Source organism: Hibiscus syriacus, unplaced genomic scaffold, assembly GCF_006381635.1.
Source record: "Hibiscus syriacus cultivar Baekdansim isolate YM2019G1 unplaced genomic scaffold, ASM638163v2 tig00000991_pilon, whole genome shotgun sequence".
NCBI lineage: Eukaryota > Viridiplantae > Streptophyta > Magnoliopsida > Malvales > Malvaceae > Hibiscus > Hibiscus syriacus.
The window spans coordinates 1,451,410-1,473,731 of NW_024061840.1; the positions used below are offsets into that span (position 1 = coordinate 1,451,410).

At 31.3% G+C, this 22,322-nt stretch overlaps 1 protein-coding gene across 1 annotated transcript in view; it reads right to left on the bottom strand.

The window, feature by feature from the left end:
* LOC120118806 (leucine-rich repeat protein 1-like) overlaps positions 1–17,125 on the bottom strand; it is a 33,013-nt gene extending 15,888 nt beyond the window's left edge. The window contains exons 1-2 of the mRNA XM_039138779.1: positions 17,054–17,125; positions 2,058–2,176 (exon numbers count right to left, since the gene is read on the bottom strand). Coding sequence (XP_038994710.1) covers positions 2,058–2,176; positions 17,054–17,125 — 191 coding nt within the window. The remainder of the gene's footprint in view (positions 1–2,057; positions 2,177–17,053) is intronic.
* Between the last annotated feature and the right edge of the window lie 5,197 nt (positions 17,126–22,322).

Genomic DNA, 22,322 nt, shown 5'->3' on the forward strand with positions numbered 1-22,322 from the left:
AATAGGGATGAGATTTAAGATTAAAAAAATAAATAAAAATATAAGGTGAGATATGAATAAGATAAATAGGGGGATTTTGAAATTTGAAGATAAGATAAAGACAAATAAAAAATAAAAATAATAGAATAAAATAGTAATTGGAATTTGAAAAGAAGACTTATTGCTTTTAGCTTTGACTCAGTTTTCTTGGATCATCGAAATGGATCTTTACTTCAAGATTCACGCCGGTTACTTGTGTATAAGGACGGATCCTTGTGACTATGCTTTGCATACTGAATACACAAATTCAATCTTTAATATCTGTTTATGAATTGATCTAATCAACAACAATGTTGTAGATCTAAAAACGTTGAGGCTTGAAAAGCTGTCGACTCGGATTATGTTGTTTCAACAATAACTGGTTATTTTGCTAAGTGTGTTCCCAGGAAGTCGAATGTGCTTCAATAAGTCGATCTCCTACGTTAACCATAACAACATCCATACTAACGTCGACTTTTTGGTTTTGAAAATTGTTTTGATTTGAAAATAAGCCCAGGAAACAGAGAGAGATATCCGAAGCGATTTAAGTGCCTTACAATTTTCACGTTTGGAATTAAGCCAATGATTTAGCCTTCGGCTTAAAAGAAAATTAGCTAAGCATGACAAAAATCATACTTAACATGTTTAAAAATAAAACTTAAAATAAAGTAAAAAATGAAAACTTGAAAAGAAAAGAAATGAGAGAACTTTATAAAACTAGAAAGAATAATAAGAGTAAAATCTCAATTGTAGAGATGTGTTTTTATACTTAACCTGAGAGGGTATTTATAGCCTTCAAAATCCTAAACACAAGATAAATATAATTCTTAAAATAAAAAAATAAATCATAATGAAAATACTTAAAATTATTTAAACTAAAATACTAAAAACAAAGATAATATAAAATATAATATTTAAAATAATATCCTAAAACATGAGTTTAATTCAAATTCGAATTGCATAAACGTGCGACTGATCTATTCATTCTTCTAGAAGCGTTGACTGGACCTTCTAGAAGGTACTGACTCATCGTCTCATCAGATGTGTCATTCCCAAAATCATGCCCACTAATCCAACTTTGATTCAGAAAATAAAAAAATCTACAGAATTCTGCCTTTTAAGTGCATTTTTCAAATCTAATATCCTACACAGAAAATGAATCAAAACGAACAAATAAATCACAAAAACCAACAATTAAAGAGGAATTTAAAAGCAAATAATAATCAAATAAGGCACCTATCACATCATAATACCATTTAACAATTTGGAAACTACATTCTAAACAGTACAGTCCAAGCCACCAAGCACACAAGGGTACCGTTTTTATGTCAAAATTTTTAAACATGTTCTTCCAAAAGGAAGATGCAGACCACAAGAACATCTAGAGAAACCTGGAACTTCAACAAAGTAACAGACTCAAATATTGCCCGATGCTCAATTCTGCAACTACTTTTTATCATTTCAAGCACACTGATAACAGCCTAAGCATGATAATTCCTGTATTCCCGAACCCTACAAAGACAAGCATTAAAACACTATTTAGACCCCAAAACATTACCCCCCAAAAAACCCCATGATAATCCAGGTTTTTACCGCCGTATTTGCCATCCTTCGAAAAATGTTTATAAGTAAAACACAACTATCCAACAGTTTTACAGTGGATTCATCCACTTTTTGCTTCCCACCAATACATTGACATAAAAGCCCATAATTATGCAAAGCAAACCACAAAAGAAATCAATTAAATGAACCCAGACTAGTTCTAAAACCAAGCATCACCCCGAAAAAAATAACAATCTCAGGTAATTAAACAGTTTCGCAGTAAAATTGTAACCACCATTTCTTCCCTCCAAAATAAAGCACGAAACCCAAATTAATCGACTTGTACTACTATCACTCAGTGAAAACTAAGCTCTTAAAAAAAAAAAAAAAAATAAGTCTTCATAAATCCCGTATAAATAAATGAACCCAAAATAAAAAGGACCAGGTCTTCCACAAAAAAAAAACCAACAAAAGTGAGAAAGAGAAAAGTGGCATACACTCTAGTGACTCGATTATCTTGATTGCAAGTGATGTGGAACCAAGTACAAGGGTTAACAAGGGTGGGATCCCAACTCAGGAGCACGTTATCGGGATCCGTTAGACTTCTTCTCAAGGTCTAAAGAGCACCGCCTTCTGAATTTCCGAAAACAGAAGGAACCGAAGTAAAGGCTAAACAAAAAGCCCATGCCCAGGTCGGTGCCACCATGGATGATGCTAGTTGCAGCTGCTCTGTTGGGATCAGGTCTTTGTGGTATGGAAAAGAGGAGGAAGAAGAGTCGGCTTTTATTTGTTTCTTAAAAGAATCTGTTACTTTTTAGTTTGATCAAATTTCTAAAGTACAATCGGCTTTGGAAATGGCAGCGAGAAACATGCACCTCTTCTGCTTTTGCTGGTTTTTATGAAAATGTATTTCATGCAGTTTTCGGGGTTTATCATGAAAGAAGAACTAATATACGATTAATATATAATATTATCGGATACATTAAAAGATATTTAATAAATTCGGTTTAGTGTTACTAAATATATTAAAAATTAGGTAAAAATGTAAAAATATGACAAAATCAGTAAAGCGCTACTAAATATATTGAAAGTGTTCATACTTTAATACAAATATCGACACTTTTAGAATATAAAAGAGAAACAGTAATAGCGTCTATAAAATGTCGATACATTATAAAAATGTATCGATCCATAATAATATAACATGTAAAAATATGACAAAACCGGTCTCGAAATGACAAAACCAGTAAAGTGCTACCGGATATGTTGAAAGTGTCGATACTTTAATATAAATATTGACACTTTTGGAATTTAAAATAGAAGCAATAATAGCGCCTATAAAGTGTCGATACTTTATAAAAATGTATTGACCCATAACAATATAACAAGTAAAAATATGACAAAATCGATCTTGAAATGACAAAACCGGTAAAACGCTACCGAATATGTTAAAAGTGTCGATACTTTAATATAAGTATCGACACTTTTAGAATTTAAAAGAGAAGCAATAATAGCGCTTATAAAGTGTCATTACTTTATAAAAATGTATCGATCCATAATAATATAATATGTAAAATTATGAAAAAACCGGTCTCGAAATGACAAAACCAGTAAAACACTATCGGATATGTTGAAAGTGTCGATATTTTAATATAAGTATCGACACTTTTAGAATTTAAAAGAGAAGCAGTAATATCGCCTATAAAGTGTTGATACTTTATAAAAATGTATCGATCCATAACAATATAACATGTAAAAATATAACAAAACCGGTCTCGAAATGACAAAACCGGTAAAGTGCTACCGGATATGTTGAAAGTGTCGATACTTTGATATAAGTATTGACACTTTTGGAATTTAAAAGAGAAGCAGTAATAGCGCCTATAAAGTGTCGATACTTAATAAAAATATATCGATCCATAACAATATAAACAGGTAAAAATATGATAAAATCGGTCTCTAAATGACAAAACCGGTAAAGCACTGCTGAATATGTTGAAAGTGTTGATACTTTAATAAGTACGAGTAAAATATTATCGATACTTTTTTAAAGAAATAGGTAAATATCCTATCGAAAGTATCGATACCTGACATAAAAGTAGCGACACTTTGGTAGTTGTATTGATTAAATATAAATAACATGTCCGGTTAAAATATAAAGGGCATAGTTAAATTTCCTCTGAAAATATATAGAACACGGCCAAGTTTTTAAAAAATCGAAGCGTAATTGTTGCTGCATTTCAGAAGGTATTTTTAAAGCGAAGTTTGTTTGTTTGTTGCTACAGTCGAATCAAAAAATACGTTGTCGAAACTCTAGTTTTTTATTATTATAGTAATCAGAAATAAGGCTATTATGTTTTGTTTGGGATTTTGGAAGTAAAGAAGCATTTGAGACCGATTATAGGTAAAAAGTGATATTCTAGGTAGATGATAAATATCGATACTTTTATTAAATATTATAGGTAGAAAATGATATTATAGGTTGTATAAATGTGCTGATACTTGGAGTGTTGAGTGTTCTCATTCGTTTGAAGGAAATAGGGATTAGAGTTTTTGGGTTTGGTTTGGGGATTTCGAATCGAAGCCAAGAAGGATTTAGGACCGATTATATAATATTATAGATAGAAAATAAATATGGATACCTGTTTATAAAATTATAGGTAGAAAATGATAGTGTAAGTTGTATAAATGTGTCGATACTTATAGTAGTGGCCATTCAAATTATTTTGAAGGAAACCGTTTTAATACAAGAGTAGTTATCGATATTTGCATATTGAATAAAGTGTATGTAACCAATATTTGATTTTGATTTGCGTAAACTGATATATGAAAGAAAAATGAAGTCAACGGATCTTGAAATTGTTGGTGGCGAAGATGACTTTGAAATTGAGGCCGAGAGTCGAAAGCAACCAATGGGTGGATATATGTACTTCTAGTAAGTATCAATGTATTTTTTTATTATAGTTGAAATGGTAATTGGATTAAAGTATTTAAGAACTTTAAATTGATAACAAATTTTAAATGTTGACAGTATGATCGAATGCCAAAGGATGAAGGAAGCTGGAAATCACATCGGTTCGATATGTAAAATGAAATTGACATTGAGTATTATTTAGCGTTAATGTATTGATTAAGAAACGTTTATGCTTAATATTAGGTGAAAAATGATGTGTTGGAGAAATGGAAGTCGATGAGTGATGTTGAGAATGAACCTTACATCATACAGTCAAAGATGGATAGTGAAGAATACAAAGCTTGGAGGAAATCACATGAAAAGAAGGTATTCATTAAACTTGTAAATACTTTGATACAAGATATATAAGAACAATAACATTATATATTGTTAAAAAATGTAGGAAGTGTCGACAAGGTGCAACATAAAAATGGTGAATTCATTAATTGAACACCTTAAGGAGAGTGAGTACTTGAATGTGCTGGAAGAAATGAGGTTTGGATTGTTGATAGGAGTAAGGGATCAACCTATTCGAAGGGAATTGTGTCGATCCTTGATGGAGTAATTCGATGTCCAACAATGTATTGCTAAATATGGTGATTATTCATTTCCTCTGGGGGTCTCATGTGCTGCAGCCATCTTGGGGGTAGAAAATGAAGGCAAAAGTGTTGTAGAAGTCACTAAGAGTAAGAACTGGAAAGCACTTGCCTCCAAATATGATTTGAAGCAAAAGATGACATGTGCTGAACTTGAAGAGGAAATCAAAAGTAGATCTTACGGGGGGATGACCTGAAGGCCCGAATTCTATTGTACCTTGTCGGGATCTTTCTTTGTCCAATGGGTGATACGTCAATGAACAAGGACAATATGAAGCTGATTTGCAATGAAGGCTTGAATGACGAATTCAATTGGGCCGAATATTTCCATTCGAGATTGATTAAATCAATAATCAGCTTTCAAAAGGGCAGCAGGAGATACCTCTAAGGGTGCATAACAATCTTAGAGATACCTAAAATGCTAGTATAGTTATTATATAAAATGATAAATTTTATTATAAATGTAGGTTGCACTGTTTGATTTTTGGTCGGGCTGTAATTGTGTGCCGACATATGAACGAAACAGAGTGGCACACATCCGTGCATGGGGGAAGGAAGAGGTGGTTAGAGTGATGGAGAAGTTGAAGTTGGATAGACCGAGGAAGCAAGAAAGGGTAATAAATGTAATTAAATAATATTAAGGATATAATCAATGTATTAATATTGTAATTTAATTTTGAAGGTTATTGGCAAGAAGATAGAGGCGGCAGAGGAGGAACTAGAGGCAGTGGATGTAACATCCCGAAATTCAGGATCAGTGACTAAATTGTAAATTTTGAAAACTATGCGCTTGATTTCGAAATAAGTGAAAAGTTCATGGATTTAATAGTAAAGCTGGAAAGTAACAAGGGTATTATAGTCTTTTCTAAGAAAAGATTTTTATTCTCTTTTTAAGGATTATAAAAATGTCAGAAATAAGGAAATCTATCCAGAGTCTTCTTTTTCAGCTTCTTCTTCTCCCCGTAAGCCTCAGTTAAAGGTGAGTTTAATTTCATCTGTTTAATTCTTGGATTTATAAGTTGATTTTGATTCTTTGAGTATTATATAAGCTCAAGGAAAGCTTATATAAGCTTTAAACATCAAGAATAGAGAATTAAAAAGAAAAATATATGAAGGGTGTAGAAATGAACTTTTGTTATAGAAAGATTTTTGAAGTTCTAAAGATGGATTTGACTTGTCAAGGGGTTAATTAAGAAGTTAGAGGTGATAGAATTGAATTTATAACACATGGAAAATTTGATGAAATTCTTTGATTCAAGAATTATGATAAATTATGAGATATGATGAAGTGTTATAGTATTATAAGAAGGTTTACATATGTATAGATAAGTTTTAAGGTATAAGGAGGGATTAATAAGTAGAATTGGAGTCAAAACAAGACATTTTCGTACTTAAAATGTAATTATGGGTAGTGTGCATCGATGCATCTTCAATGTGTATCGATGCACTCTCAAATAAATGAACATCGAATGCAATTAGTGCATCGATGCACCCCCTTAAGATTTAAAATATCGAAGGTAATTTGTGTACCGATGCATGAGTAGTGCATCGATGCACATGTTAAAGAATGCATCGATGCACTGTAGAATGTATCGATGCACTTCAAAAGGGAAATAGAAATAGACCTTTCTTTTGGTCTAAGAAATGACAGATTATAGTATATTAATTGGATACTGATAGTATAAATACTTGATTGTGTAGATATCGAGCACGAACAAGTTCTAGAACGATTATCAAGTTAAGATTCGATCGGAAGAAAGGAAAGCATAAAAGTGGATTGAAACTTAGTGAGGTCAAGGTGAGTGCATATTAGTAGTATATAATGTTAAATGGAAATAAGACTTGCGACAAGTCTATTTCCAATAGTAAAATGCATGAATTCATAAATAGAAGTATATGTGTGTATGAATTAAATGTGTTGACATGTTATTGTATATATGTATTATATGGTTGATGTGAATATATGATATGTTATGATGATATAAACCATATTAGATGATAATAAATTATATGAATATAAACGATAAGATCTTTGAGATATATATAGAAATGAAATATAACTACGTGAATACATGATATTAGATAACTTAAGTAATAATCTGAGAATATGGTAAAAGTGAGTTTATGAGAAATGATATGAACTAAGTAAGCAAAGGTAAAGGTTACATAAATAATAAGAATGTGAGTTGGGCAAGTACATAGTAGTATGATCAATTAAGTGATAATATAAACATATAGGATAAGATAGATGAGAAAGATTCATATGCTTAAATAAAATTATGATACATTAGTTGTATGATAAAAGCTATGGAGTGATATGAGAAGATTATATAAGTTATATGGATTTGAATTAAGTAAATAGATTAATTTGTATATAAAATAAATAATAGAAGTAATATATATATATGTTTATAAGTATAATATAGGTTATGTAATGTAAGTGCATACTAAGAAATAAAGAATAAGATTAATGATATGATATAAATTATATTATGAATTAGTGATGTAGGAATGAGATATAAATATGCAATAAATCTTATGTGTTATATGATAAATATAAACATATAAGAATAAGAGATAAGTAAGTGACTTGGTGATAGAAGTTATATGACCATTAATTATGTAAATATGAATAATTTAAGTGATATGTAACTATGAGTACTTGAGTATGTATCTATGTGATGTGATACATGAGGTTATATGAAATATTATATTATATGATTATATGAGTATATGAAAAAGAATATAGATTCATATAAGTTATATAGAAATGAGTTGTGTAAACATGTCTGATATGTATGACATGTTTATAGGAACACATGAGAAGTGTTATATGCTATGAGATATATGAATACGAAATGATATGAGAATTTACATGAACTACGTGATTACATGTATATGTAAATGAAGCTATGAGTTTATATGAATATGTGATATGTTTACATGAATATGGAAAAAAGGATATAAAAGATAATGCCCATGATATGTGTCATAACAGCTAGGGGTATAGTTGGCATGCCAAGAGTCGAGGGTCTACGCGGTCCTTCGGGACATATATATATTCATTGGAACATGTATGAGGTCTTTTGAGACACATATTTGGTCTTTGACATATGTATATGATTCTTAAGGAATTTTCTACGTGGTCATTAGGGACATCTTATATGGCACTACGGTGCATTTCTACGCAGTACTTCGGTGCAATTCTACGTGGCACTCCGGTGCATTTATACGAGCTGTGGTGACAACATTAGTGCACAAACTCTATAGACTCACATATATATAGTTCTCACATGTGTACATGGCCATTAAAAATATAATATGCGAAAATTCTATGTGATGTTACATGTTTGTTTGGTGATGTGATATTATATGATGTGTATATGTATTAAAGATAAGAAAAACATGAAAAAATAAAAAAAGGAGAAACTATGATAACATATAAAAAGGTTATGAATGTAAATGATGATATGTGTGTCTAGGTATAACAGTACATCAAAGAATATAATTTGGCATGATATATATATGTATGTATTTATGTTTTGTAGGTATTATGAGTTTAATTAAATTACTATAATTCTATGAAGTGTGCATAGTAGTAATTAGAGTTGAAATTTCATATTTAAATGTTAATGCCTCGCTAAGTCATAGACTTAGCGTGTGAATGTTTCACACGTAGGTATGACGAGAATGGAAGTAGCGAGGAGCAAGACAGGCCAATATTTTCCTTACGATGATCAGATCAGAAACATATTGAACATATGTATTTTGTTTATGGAGCTAGTTGGCATGTAGTTACAAGATTTTAAATTAAATATGCTCTGATCGTTTTAAAGAAACAATTTGATTGTAATTATTAATGTAAAGTACTCATTTCCTTAAATGATGAAATTAAGATTTTAGTGGATATGTAAAGAACAGAGTCTTGAAAAGTCAACGTGACTCCTCGGACTTAGATCCGAGTAGGATACGGGTTGGGGTGTTACATTTAATGGTATCAGAGCTAAGGTTTAGCCGATTCTAGGCTTAAACCGAAGTCAAATGAGGTTTAAAAATATTTACATGCCAACTCAAAGTGAATATTTCTGATCTGATAGTGTAAGGAGTATAATGTCTTGCTAATAGAATACAATTTGTATGATATAGTAGAAATTGATTATAGAAATTGTCGAAGTGAATCGATAGCTGACAAATCTGATGGTGATAGCAATTCACCTGCCCTGTCCAGGCAGGATGAAGAGCAGAAACCTCAGAAAGTGTATATAAGATTAAAGGTTGATTTCAGAAGATTGAAATCATATTAGAATAGTGATAGAAGATCTTCATTGTTTTGAATTGGAAAAATGATATGGATTAGTTTTGTTAGTACCTGGATAAGATAGAATATGGTGAATAAGTGTCATCATAAGAACATTAAAAAGAACAAATGACGTGGTGAGTACTTATAGAGGAGCTTAAGAATAAATGCATCAGTGACAAGTGTATGAGATATATGGAGATAGAGTTTATGAATTTGAAACAAAGGAATAATATTGTGTATAAGCAAGAGTGTGAATATGATAAGGGTTTGCAGTTAAGACGTAAAGAGTTAGCGTTGTCTAACCAAAGTACGTGATAAAAATGTACCGGAATTATAAGATTATAAGATATTGTCAGGATATGATAACCAAATATGAAATGGATCTGGATACAATTGTATATTTGGATCCTAGTAATGTGATATAGTGAAGGAAGTGAGGATTTGTATATTTTGAGTAAAGCTAAAGATTGATAAGAAGAGTTTAAGAACGAATACATCAGTGGTCAGTTTATAAGATAAACGAAGTCAGAAAGTTAAGTTTGAACAACGGAAATTGTAGGATGTATGAGAATAAAGGTGAATTTGATAAGTTAAGTAAACTAATTTTGAGATAATTTCGATTGAAAAGGATGTATATGATTGGTCGATTAGGGCTTGTGCCCTAGATTGAACAGTTGCTATTGACTAGCTGTCAGAGTAAAGGTGATAGAGTTATAAGATTTGAAAAAAAGATAAAGTGAAGTTAATCAAGTATGATATGAATCTGGATGTGGTTATGTATTTTGATGATACAGATATGATGTAGGAAAAGAGATAAGCATTGGCATTTTTAAAAGTGGCTTTAAAGAAGAAAATACAAGTACAAGAGAGGATAAAGAATAAAATTTTGTATAAGTAAATGAGGATATCAAAGTTATGAGGATGCAATGAAGATTGTTACACAGAGATGAGTATAGGTGATAGGACAAGAGTATGTGAACATGAAAGGAAAGATATAATTTGTGTATAAGGAATAAATAAAGGAATAAAGAAATGAAAGGGATTGAGTTAAAGGATCAGAAATGTTATATGGAAGTGTAGATGATAATTTTGATATAGAAGTAAGAAAAGTGTGCAAGGTGATGTGAAAGGATTCTTTAAAGTGTATGTTTAATCATATTTAAAGAAGATTTAAGGTCGTGTTTTTGGTTAAATGATGATGGAAAACGAATTTGGTTATTCTTATAAGGTAGTTAGAGATGGATTTATGATGTTGAGTAATGGAAATGGATGTTACTGTCTATGTGATGAGTGACATTATATGAATTTTAGAAAGGTCAAAGGAAAAATGCAGAATCGAATGAGAGAAAAGATAGAAATGAATTGAGGCTATGGGTTAATGTGTATATGATAAGTGACAGTAGATAAATGTATAAAGGAAAAAGGTAGTTAAAGAAATAAAGGAAGGAAAGATTAAGTAAATGAGGTAGCATGAGAACATTAGAAGATATGTTCTTATTTATATGTTCAGTGAAAATTCGAGGACAGATTTTCTTTAAAGGAGGGGAGATTTGTAACATCCCGAAATTCAGGGTTAGTGACTAAATTGGAAATTTTGAAAACTATATGCTTGATTTTGAAATAAGTTAAAAGTTCATGGATTTAATAGTAAAGTTGGAAAGTAACAAGGGTATTATGGTCTTTTCCAAGAAAAGATTTTTATTCTCTCTTTTTAAGGAATATAAAAACGTGGGAAATGAGGAAATCTATCCAGAGTCTTCTTCTTCAGCTTCTTCTTCTCCCCGTAAGCCTCAGTTAAAGGTGAGTTTAATTTCAGATGTTTAATTCTTGGATTTATAAGTTGATTTTGATTCTTTGTGTATTATATAAGCTTAAGGAAAGCTTATATAAGCTTTAAACATCAAGAATAGAGAATTAAAAAGGAAATTATATGAAGGGTGTAGAAATGAACTTTTGTTATAGAAAGGTTTTTGAAGTTCTAAAGATGGATTTGACTTGTCAAGGGGTTAATTAAGAAGTTAGAGGTGATAGAATTGAATTTAGAACACATGAAAAATTTGATGAAATTCTTTGATTCAAGAATTATGGTAAATTATGAGATATGGTGAAGTGTTATAGTATTATAAGAAGGTTTAAATATGTATAGATAAGTTTTAAGGTATAAAGAGGGATTAATAAGTAGAATTTGGGGTCAAAACAAGACATTTTTGTGCTTAAAATGTAATTCTGGGTAGTGTGCATCGATGCATCTTCAATGTGTATCGATGCACTCTCAAATAAATGAACATCGAATGCAATTAGTGCATCGATGCACCCCCTTAAGATTTAAAATATCGAAGGTAATTTGTGTACCGATGCATGGTAGTGCATCGATGCACATGTTAAAGAATGCATCGATACACTGTAGAATGTATCGATGCAGTTCAAAAGGGAAATAGAAATAGACCTTTCTTTTGGTCTAAGAAATGATAGATTATAGTATATAAATTGGATACTGATAGTATAAATACTTGATTGTGTAGATATCGAGAACGAACAAGTTCTGGAACGATTATCAAGTTAAGATTCGATCGGAAGAAAGGAAAGCATAAAAGTGGATTGGAACTTAGTGAGATCAATGTGAGTGCATATTAGTAGTATATAATGTTAAATGGAAATAAGACTTGCGACAAGTCTATTTCCAATAGTAAAATGCATGAATTCATAAATAGAAGTATATGTGTGTATGAATTATATGTGTTGACATGTTATTGTATATATGCATTATATGGTTGATGTGAATATATGCTATGTTATGATGATATAAACCATATTAGATGATAATAAATTATATGAATATAAAGGATAAGATCTTTGAGATATATATAGAAATGAAATATAACTACGTGAATACATTATATGAGATAACTTAAGTAATAATATGAGAATATGGTAAAAGTGAGTTTATGAGAAATGATATGAACTAAGTAAGCAAAGGAAAAGGTTACATAAATAATAAGAAGGTGAGTTGGGCAAGTACATAGTAGTATGATCAATTAAGTGATAATATGAACATAAGATAGATGGGAAAGATCATATGCTTAAATAAAATTATGATACATTAGTTGTATGATAAAAGCTATGGAGTGATATGAGAAGATTATAGGAGTTATATGGAATTGAATTAAGTAAATAGATTAATTTGTATATAAAATAAATAATAGAAGTAATATATATATATATACATATATATATATATATGTATATGTATATATATATATATGTATATGTATATATATATATATAATATATATATATACATATATATATATATATATAATATACATATATATATATATATATATATATATATATATATATATATATATATATATATATATATATATATATTATATATATATATATATATATATATATATATACATATATATATATATATACATATATATACATATATACATATACATATATATATACATATATATATACATATATATATGTTATAAGTATAATATAGGTTATGTAATGTAAGTGCATACTAAGAAATAAAGAATAAGATAGATGATATGATATAAATTATATTATGAATTAGTGATGTAGGAATGCGATATAAATATGCAATAAATCTTATGTGTTATATGATAAATATGAACATATGAGAATAAGAGATAAGATAAGATAAGTGACTTGGTGATAGAAGTTATATGACCATGAATTATGTAAATATGAATAATTTAAGTGATATGTAACTATGAGTACTTGAGTATGTATCTATGTGATGTGATACATGAGGTTATATGAAATATTATATTATATGATTATATGAGTATATGAAAAAGAATATAGATTCATGTAAGTTATATAGAAATGAGTTGTGTAAACATGCCTGATATGTATGACATGTTTATAGGAACACATGAGAAGTGTTATATGCTATGAGATATATGAATACGAAATTATATGAGAATTTACATGAACTACGTGATTACATGTATATGTAAATGAAGCTATGAGTTTATATGAATATGTGATCTGTTTACATGAATATGGAAAAAAAAGGATATAAAAGATAATGCCCATGATATGTGTCATAAGAGCTAGGGGTATAGTTGGCATGCCAAGAGTCGAGGGTCTGCGTGGTCCTTAGGGACATATATGTATTCTTTGGAACATGTATGAGGTATTTTGAGACACATATTTGATCTTTGTCATATGTATATGATTCTTAAGGAATTTTCTACGTGATCCTTAGGGACATCTTATATGGCACTACGGTGCATTTCTACGCGGCACTTCGGTTCAATTCTATGTGGCACTCCGGTGCATTTATACGAGCTGTGGTGACAACATTAGTGTACAACCTCTATAGACTCACATATCTATAATTCTCACATGTGTACATGGGCCATTAAAAATATACTATACGAAAATTCTATGTGATGTTAAATGTTTGTTTGGTGATGTGATATTATATGATTTGTATATGTATTAAAGATAAGAAGAACATGAAAAAATAAAAAAAGGAGAAACGATGATAACACATAAAAAGGTTATGAATGTAAATGATGATATGTGTGTCTAGGTATAACTAGTACATCAAAGAATATATAATTTGAAATGATATGTATATGCATGTATTTATGTTTTGCAGGTATTATGAGTTTAATTAAATTGCTATAATTCTATGAAGTGTGCATAGTAGTAATTAGAGTTGAGATTTCATATTTAAATGTTAATGCCTCACTAAGTCATAGACTTAGCATGTGAATGTTTCATACTTAGGTATGAGAAGCGAGAATGGAAGTAGCAAGGAGCAATACAGGTCAGTATTTTCCTTACGAGGATCATATCAGAAACATATTGAAATTATGTATTTTGTTTATGGAGTTAGTTGGCATGTAGTTACAAGATTTTAAATTAAATATGCTCTGATCATTTTAAAGAAACAATTTGATTGTAATTATTAATGTAAAGTACTCATTTCCTTAAATAATGAAATTAAGATTTTAGTGGATTTGTAAAGAACAAAGTCTTTAAAAGTCAATGTGACACCTCGGAGTTGGATCCGGGTCGGATACAGGTTAGGGGTGTTACAGTGGAGACAGTGGAGGAAGAGGAGAAGGAAGAAGAGATGGTAATAGGGGGATGGCGGTGAGAGAAAACAGAGTAAATTTGACATTTTGATGTTTTAATTGGCGGATGTAAAAAAATTCCTTTTTGATATTTCGCAAAGACAATCAAGAGTCGAAGAGGCAGTTGAGAGGCTTAAGGGGGAAGTGGTTGGGAAATAGATGGAGTGGTGAGAGAAGTTGTGTAGTTGAGGGGCGAAGTTAAGATGGTGATGGGTGGAAAAATTGATGGATTGGTGAAGAAAGTTGTGGATTTGAGGGGTGAACTTACGGGGGTGAAGGGAGTGGTTGAGAAAAACTTGGATGAATGGTGAAATAAAAGAGATGAAGAGTTATGTAGAGGAGAAATACGATGAATTGAAAAAATATGAAGAAGAAAAGATGGAGGAAGAAGAAAAGATGGAGGAAGTGAGAAGGAAGGATGTGAATTTGATTTATACACCGGATAGTGTTATTGATGCAAATTTGGATTCAGAATGTCCTATACCGAAGAAGAATAAGAAGTAGAATGTAAGTTGAATAAAAGAAAACTTAATTTGATTTTTATTATGTTGTTGTGACAAAAATTTGTATGCAAAATTGTAGGTTGAAAAAGTGGAAATTCCGAGCAGAATTAGTGGTTACGAGGCTGCAATGTGTGATTATTTATGGAATAGTGGGTTAGAATCGTCGTAAGTGAAATATATTGCTTTTTGAGTGATATTTAAATATTTCATTACAAAATATTAATCTTAATGCTTCATACAGACATGTTGTAATCTCAATGAGAAATCAATTTGCTAATGTATCCGAAATTGCAACGTTGAATCCTATGGAATGGGTTGGCTGTGCTAAAGTAGAAAGTAAAAAATGTTAAAACCTAGTGAGTGGATATGTTCTGATTGTTTAATTGTTTTTCTTAGGTTATTGATTTGGTCGGCTGGACATTAGTTTACGACTCGAAAAAGTTACTCGGGAGGATTGGCTACCTTCCATACCACTTAGCGGTGAGTTAAATTAATAAATGTTGAAAAGTAGTGTTATAGACGGTAAATTAATAATGATTTTCACGTAAATACATCATTAGGTGTTGGATGCCAATGGCAATGTAATTATTGATGGTCTTGTGAGCTTTTGGGGTTCCATATTGGATGACTATATGAAATTCACCGAGTGTGACAAGGTAAGACACCATACGGATTGCAATGACTTATGGAGGCACATTCAAGTCAACAAAACTGGGTGCACAAGCCTTCGCATCCTTAGTCCATCTACTTTGAATCAAAGATCTGGGCAAATGTGTGTAATCTAAGTGCTTTAAACGTGAAGTTGATGGCGACATGGAAGTTCGACGGTCTTGAATTTTTTATACGAGCAATTTAGGGTTTCTATACCAAAATAAAAATTGACTTCAAATGTCTTATTTTTTTTCTTTGTACTTTGTCAAAATATAATTTTTGACATTCATCTGATAAGGACTAAATCTTTTCCTGAATCCGGTACAACATCTCCCGTTGAAGTTCTTATTGGAACAAACGAAAAGATTTGCGCGTATAAATCTCAACAGCATGGCTTTCAAGGTTAATCAGTTTTTTGATCTGGAAGGGCTTCGTCTGGGAACTTAAGTAATCCGATTTCAACTCGTTCATACGCATTCTATTAATTTCTTATTCAATTGCACGAACAACATCTAAATATGTCTTCTTCTGTTTCAGTGCAATCGCAAGTGAAGCATTCATAGACTTGCACCTTTGTGTTGAGCGAATATTGGAAAAGAAATGACCGGTTAGATATGCTTGTGCCCACAAGTACTGAGTATTTCCCTTCTCAATCACCCATGGATGTTTTTCGACATTGAATTCTGAAACAACTGAACGCCAGTGAATATCAAATTCATCATTTGTCCACTAGGAAGCCATGCATTTTTAGAATGCTGCTGTAAATTTTGGGTCACCAATGTTAGCTTTTGCATTGCGAGAAAGATGCCAAGAACATAATCTGTGCTTAGCATAAGGGGTAACAGATTTGATAGCCCTCTGCATTGCCCTATCCCCATCGGTGACTATTGAAATAGGCGATTTATTTATCATGGCTTCTAAAAAAGTCTTTAACACCCACTCGAAAGATTGGGATGCCTCGTCAGCGATTATGGAAGTAGCAAACACAATTGTGTTATGGTGATGAATGACACCGACAATAGGCATAATTGGTCGACCATACAAATTATCTTTGTACGTTGTGTCAAATACAATTACATCACTGATGCATATGTAATCTGATCTCGATGTAGAATCCGACTAAATAAGATTATGCAATGCCCCTAATTCGTCTACCGAGTATGTCATAAAAACCCAGGATCATCATGTTTTTTATAATCAAAGTAAGTAATAAACACATTCACATCCCCATTGACGATTTCCTTTACTTTACCTCTTTGAAGTGCATTGTAGAGGTCTTTATGTGTAAATCCAACATTATGATAGCCCCATACCTGCTGTGTTAAATAGTTCATTACTTGTGACGTACCAACACCGACCTCTTTCAATGCTATTCCCTCATCGATATCAACCTTACTTACATCTCTATTAGAACGCAGAAATGGTGTCATAGCAGGTGTGCACAATGCATGATTATGTTTCTGATAAGACTTACTTACAACCCACTGACCTTTTGTATTTGTTGTTGTAACTACGACTTTAGCCTTGCATCCCGTTATTGTGACTGGCGTATGATCACGTTGACGATCAACAGTATTGACTTTGGATACTCGAAACCCTTCTTTGGAATAAAAAAAATCTTGTATCTTCACATTCCCTTTCATATCAAGCTGTGTTGTTCCCTGACGTGCACTAAAACCATATTCTCATACGAATCCCTTGTAAAAGTATCAAGCTTGATCACGTGAAGAGAAGAGCTTACCAACCAATCTGTCAGATTCATCAACAATATGTACTTCATGGCATTCCTCGACTGGCTTAACATTGTCTGATGCAGTATGATCCATATGGCAAAAAATTTTGTTGTGCAAGTTCAATGGTCCCAACAGGAGTTGATGGAGATGTAAGTAGAGGTTCATAGAATAACATGTTTCAGTGGTGCTTTCAATAGGATGTGGTAATTGAAGGGTGGGTACAACATTAATTTCGTAGAACATATTTAGGTATGTACAATAACTACAAAATTCAACTTTTTTACTTTAAAGTATTAGGTAAATTTACAATGTAAGTGATAAAAATACATTTTTAATGACAAAATTAGTAAACATAATGTATCGATATTTTTTAAAATTGTATCGATCCCAACAACATCAAAACCAATAATTATAATGTAATAGGCAAATTTACAATGTAACCGGTAGAAATATACCGGTTTAATTAAAAAATAGGTCAACATAATGTGTTGATACATTTATTAAAAGTATCGATCACAAAAATATCGAAACCGATAATTACAATGTAATAGGTAAATTTACAATGTAACCAGTATAAATAAACCGGTTTTATGAGAAAATAGGTATACATAATGTATCAACACTTTTTAAATTTGTGTCGATACTTTTTGTCCAGAATGAATGACAAACTAGGTGCACACATAAAGTGTCGATACAGTTATTAAAAGTATCGATCCTAAAAACATCAAAACCGATAATTATAATATAATAGGTAAATTTATAATGTAATCGGTATAAATATACCGGTTTTATGAGAGAATATGTCAACATAATGTATCAACACTTTCTAACTTTGTGTCGATTCATTTTGTCCAGAATGAATGTCAAACTAGGTGCACGCATAAAGTGTCGATACATTTAAAATTGTATCGATCCCAAATACATCGAAACCGATAATTACAATGTAATAGGTAAATTTACAATGTAACCGGTAGAAATATACCGGTTTTATGAGAAAATAGGTCTACATAAAGTATCAACACAAATTTAAAAAGTGTCGATACTTTTTGTCCAGAATGAATGACAAACTAGGTGCACGCATAAAGTGTCGATACATTTAAAATTGTATCGATCTCAAAAACATCGAAACTGATAATTAAAATGTAATAGGTAAATTTACAATGTAACCGATAGAAATATACCAGTTTTATGAGAAAATAGGTCTACATAAAGTATCGACACAAATTTAAAAATTGTCGATATTTTTTGTCCAGAATGAATGACAAACTAGGTGCACGCATAAAGTGTCGATACATTTAAAATTGTATCGATCCAAAAAATATCGAAACCGATAATTATAATGTAATAGGTAAATTTATAATGGAGTCGGTATAAATATATCGATTTTATGAGAAAATAGGTTTACATAATGTATCGACACTTTTTAAATTTGTGTCGATACTTTTTTTAAATTACGCGTGTTTTTTCCATTCATTATTTATATGTTAAAAGAATCGATACAAACTCCAAATCGAAAAACCCTAAACCTAAAGACAAAAGAGAACTCTTCGACTCCGACTAATACCAGCGTTCATAATAGTTACGATCAGATATTCAGGTAAATTTATTGATATTTTGCCATAAGTTAGGGTTTGATTGATTTCCAGATTGGACTCTTTTTTTCCTTAATGTGTTTGTGTTCCAATGAAACAGCATCCACACCCAAATGGCTCCAAAATGTCAGAGGCACGGTGCTGTTCAAACTTTTTATCAACCAAGCTCTTCTCAACGACAACCTCCTTCTCAACCAATCGCTTCTTCTGAGCAAATCAGGTCATTTGAAACTCTGAACTTTAGAACCAATGAGGAGAAAGAAATATGACAGAGGAGTTTCAAAGTAAGGAAGATTCGTCCCGAACGTGTCATTGACATGGGTTCGATGATAAATATGATTATAGTTTTAAATCCATATTTACATCTTGGGGTTGGCTTGAATTCCTTGGTGTAGAACCAAAATATTACCCCAACTTAGTTAGAGACTTCTACAATAATTCTTCCTTCGAGCGTGAGCCTAATAAGACTACTATAATAGGAATTAATACCCAATTCACCTAGAAATAGCCCAATTCACCTAGATGTAGAGTCGATAGTGTTTCACAAAATACTCACTTGGTTTATTCGGCCTACCGGGGGAAAATATTTAACGATTCGAGACAACGATTATTGGTGGTTAGCAAAGTATAGATCCAAAACGGCTCCAAACATCGCTAAATTGATATTTAAGACAATTGTATATATGGTCACAAATGGAGTATCAATTTCAACTTCACTACCATATGGATGTGTCATCACCCATCTGTTGAATAAGGAAGAAGTTGATTTTTCGCTTGACTCCCTTGTTCGATTAACCCGCAAGATTGACATGTTCTTTATTACCAGAGCGGGATATGATTTTGTTGAAAATGTTGGTTGGAAGCATGTCAAGGATGTCATATTAGATCAAGAGAAGGAGGAAATGGACTCCATTAGCCATGAAGACGACCAACCAATGGGAGATACAATGATGGAAGAAGCTCCAGTTGAAGAGGATGTCATAATTAAGACAGTGATGAAATACATGGTCAATTTTCGGGAGCATATTGATTCCCTTGTGAGCGAAATGCAAGCCGATATTGCATCATTGCGCGATGAACTCTCCATCTTGCGTGACGAATTACGTCAATGACATCAAACGAGTTAGGTAATTAATTATTTAAGTTTCTAAACATTTACACGTTGTAAAATGTATTTTATTTTCTTTTAACAGATGTGGAAAACCAAGCGCTCAAGGAAGATGCCGATGATGATGATGATGATGATGATCCAAACAAGTATATCATGTCTACACGTCGCCTGCAAGAAAACTTGTAATTTTTTATGTCAATGGTGTCCTTGCCTACTTCTCAAGACATTCAAAATGTTTTAATTATATTCATTTGTATCCATTATTTTTACATATAAGCGTACAAATTTAATCTCATTTTCTTCATGTTGTAGATTTTATCCTCATAACATGAGTATATGAATTTATGCATTTTTGTGTACAAAATTTTGTTATTGCCATTTGGTCTTCCAAGATGAGGTTAGAACTGTTGAGCAATTGAATTACTATAGCCAAAATTGTTAATATACAATTAGATATTAACATTCAAACTTGATTACAATCTCAGGCATAACATCGACCGTGTACTTCAAAAACTACCTTTGTTGTCTGACCAGTTTCTATTCGTTTGGGTAATATAAATGTCATTACACTTTGCTGACATTTATTTGTCTATGATTCCTACATATTTATGTTTGACTGTTTGTGAACAGAATCAAGGAAAGTGCAAAAAAGAAGATAATGTTACCTACTGTAAAGATCTCAATGATGTTTGGAACACGTATCCTGATTTTAACGCCCTAAATACACTGTTAGTTCATGATTCAGCACGAAAAATGATTTATAATCCGGTAAGTTACATTTATGCCATATGTTTTTTTCCAGTTAAACAGGTGTTCATACATTGATTGATTAACAATTTATGTTTTTATATAGAAATACAATTACATATGTCCACATCCCTCCAACGCTTCCTATTCAGATGACAATACTCTAGGTATGACACAAATTTATTCCTGCTTATGCGAATTTAGTTTCTTGTTAGTAAAATTGCACCTGATTAGTTTGATAATTGAAATTATTTATATATGTTCTCAGAAAAAGGCAGTAACATACGAGAGTATTTGGAAAATTTGTTGAATGCGCCTAATGTCCCGGACTTCGTTAGAAATAACCCTTTTTCATCGAATTAATTTCGTTGTGGGTACATTATTTGAATATTGTTATGTATAAATTTATTGTGTATGTATGTTTATTGTGTGTATATTTTCATTCGATTAAAAAAATACTAAAACATATAACACAATAACTGTGTATTTTAATATTCCATAGTATAACATGTGACATATACAGTAAATATTCCATTCGGATGGGTTGTGCATAACAAAACAATCTATCTATCTCTTCCATATGAGTACTCTATTCCCATATCACAAGTGTAACAAACCCATCAACTCACAACTCAGCTTTGAACTGAATCAATATTGTCTTTAACCCGCTTGATGGTTCATAACGCATGTTACTTGAACAACATGAATCAATTATATAATTTCCATGTTCAATTTAACACTGCATTTCATGTTCATTTCATATTTAATTGGAGTTTAAATTTAAATTTCAATTTGAGTTTGAATTTCAATATAAATTTCGGCTCCACCATAAATATTAGCCCGAGCCTTTGTTCTATCCAAACAACAACTTACTCAATGGAAGCATCGGGAGGTAACATCAAATTCCATTTCTAAGGTAACAACTTGCTTTTTTCAAAACTTATTAACTTAGACAATATGCATGTTATCATTGATTATTCTTAATTTCTATTATTTTTTCCAACTTTAAACGCGAGGGAAATCCCGACCATCGTAATTTTTGGTTAACAAGCATTTTATGGGAAATCCTGAGATCTTTGTTGCATAATTTTAGCAGAGTAGTTGGGTTTAGGGTTTAAAATGCTTGCAGTTGTGTGCAAATCCTATAATTGAGCAGGTTCTCTTCAGCATGATAGGCATAATTACAAAGTTGATTCTAGGTTCGGTCTTCATTCAGAGCAAAAGCTATCGCTCTTGGTAAATCTTTAAGTGCCAGATTTCTTGTGCTCTGCCTCGAGGATATAGGGTACTGCATATATCTAACTAATTGGTCCCGAAACGTGAATGGATATCATTACAACTATCCTTATATAAAATGAAGAACAATTCTTCAACAACTGAATACAACTATTATATGTAATGTTCAATCATGCACTCCTTATGTTGGAGGGATTTAGTCCCTAAA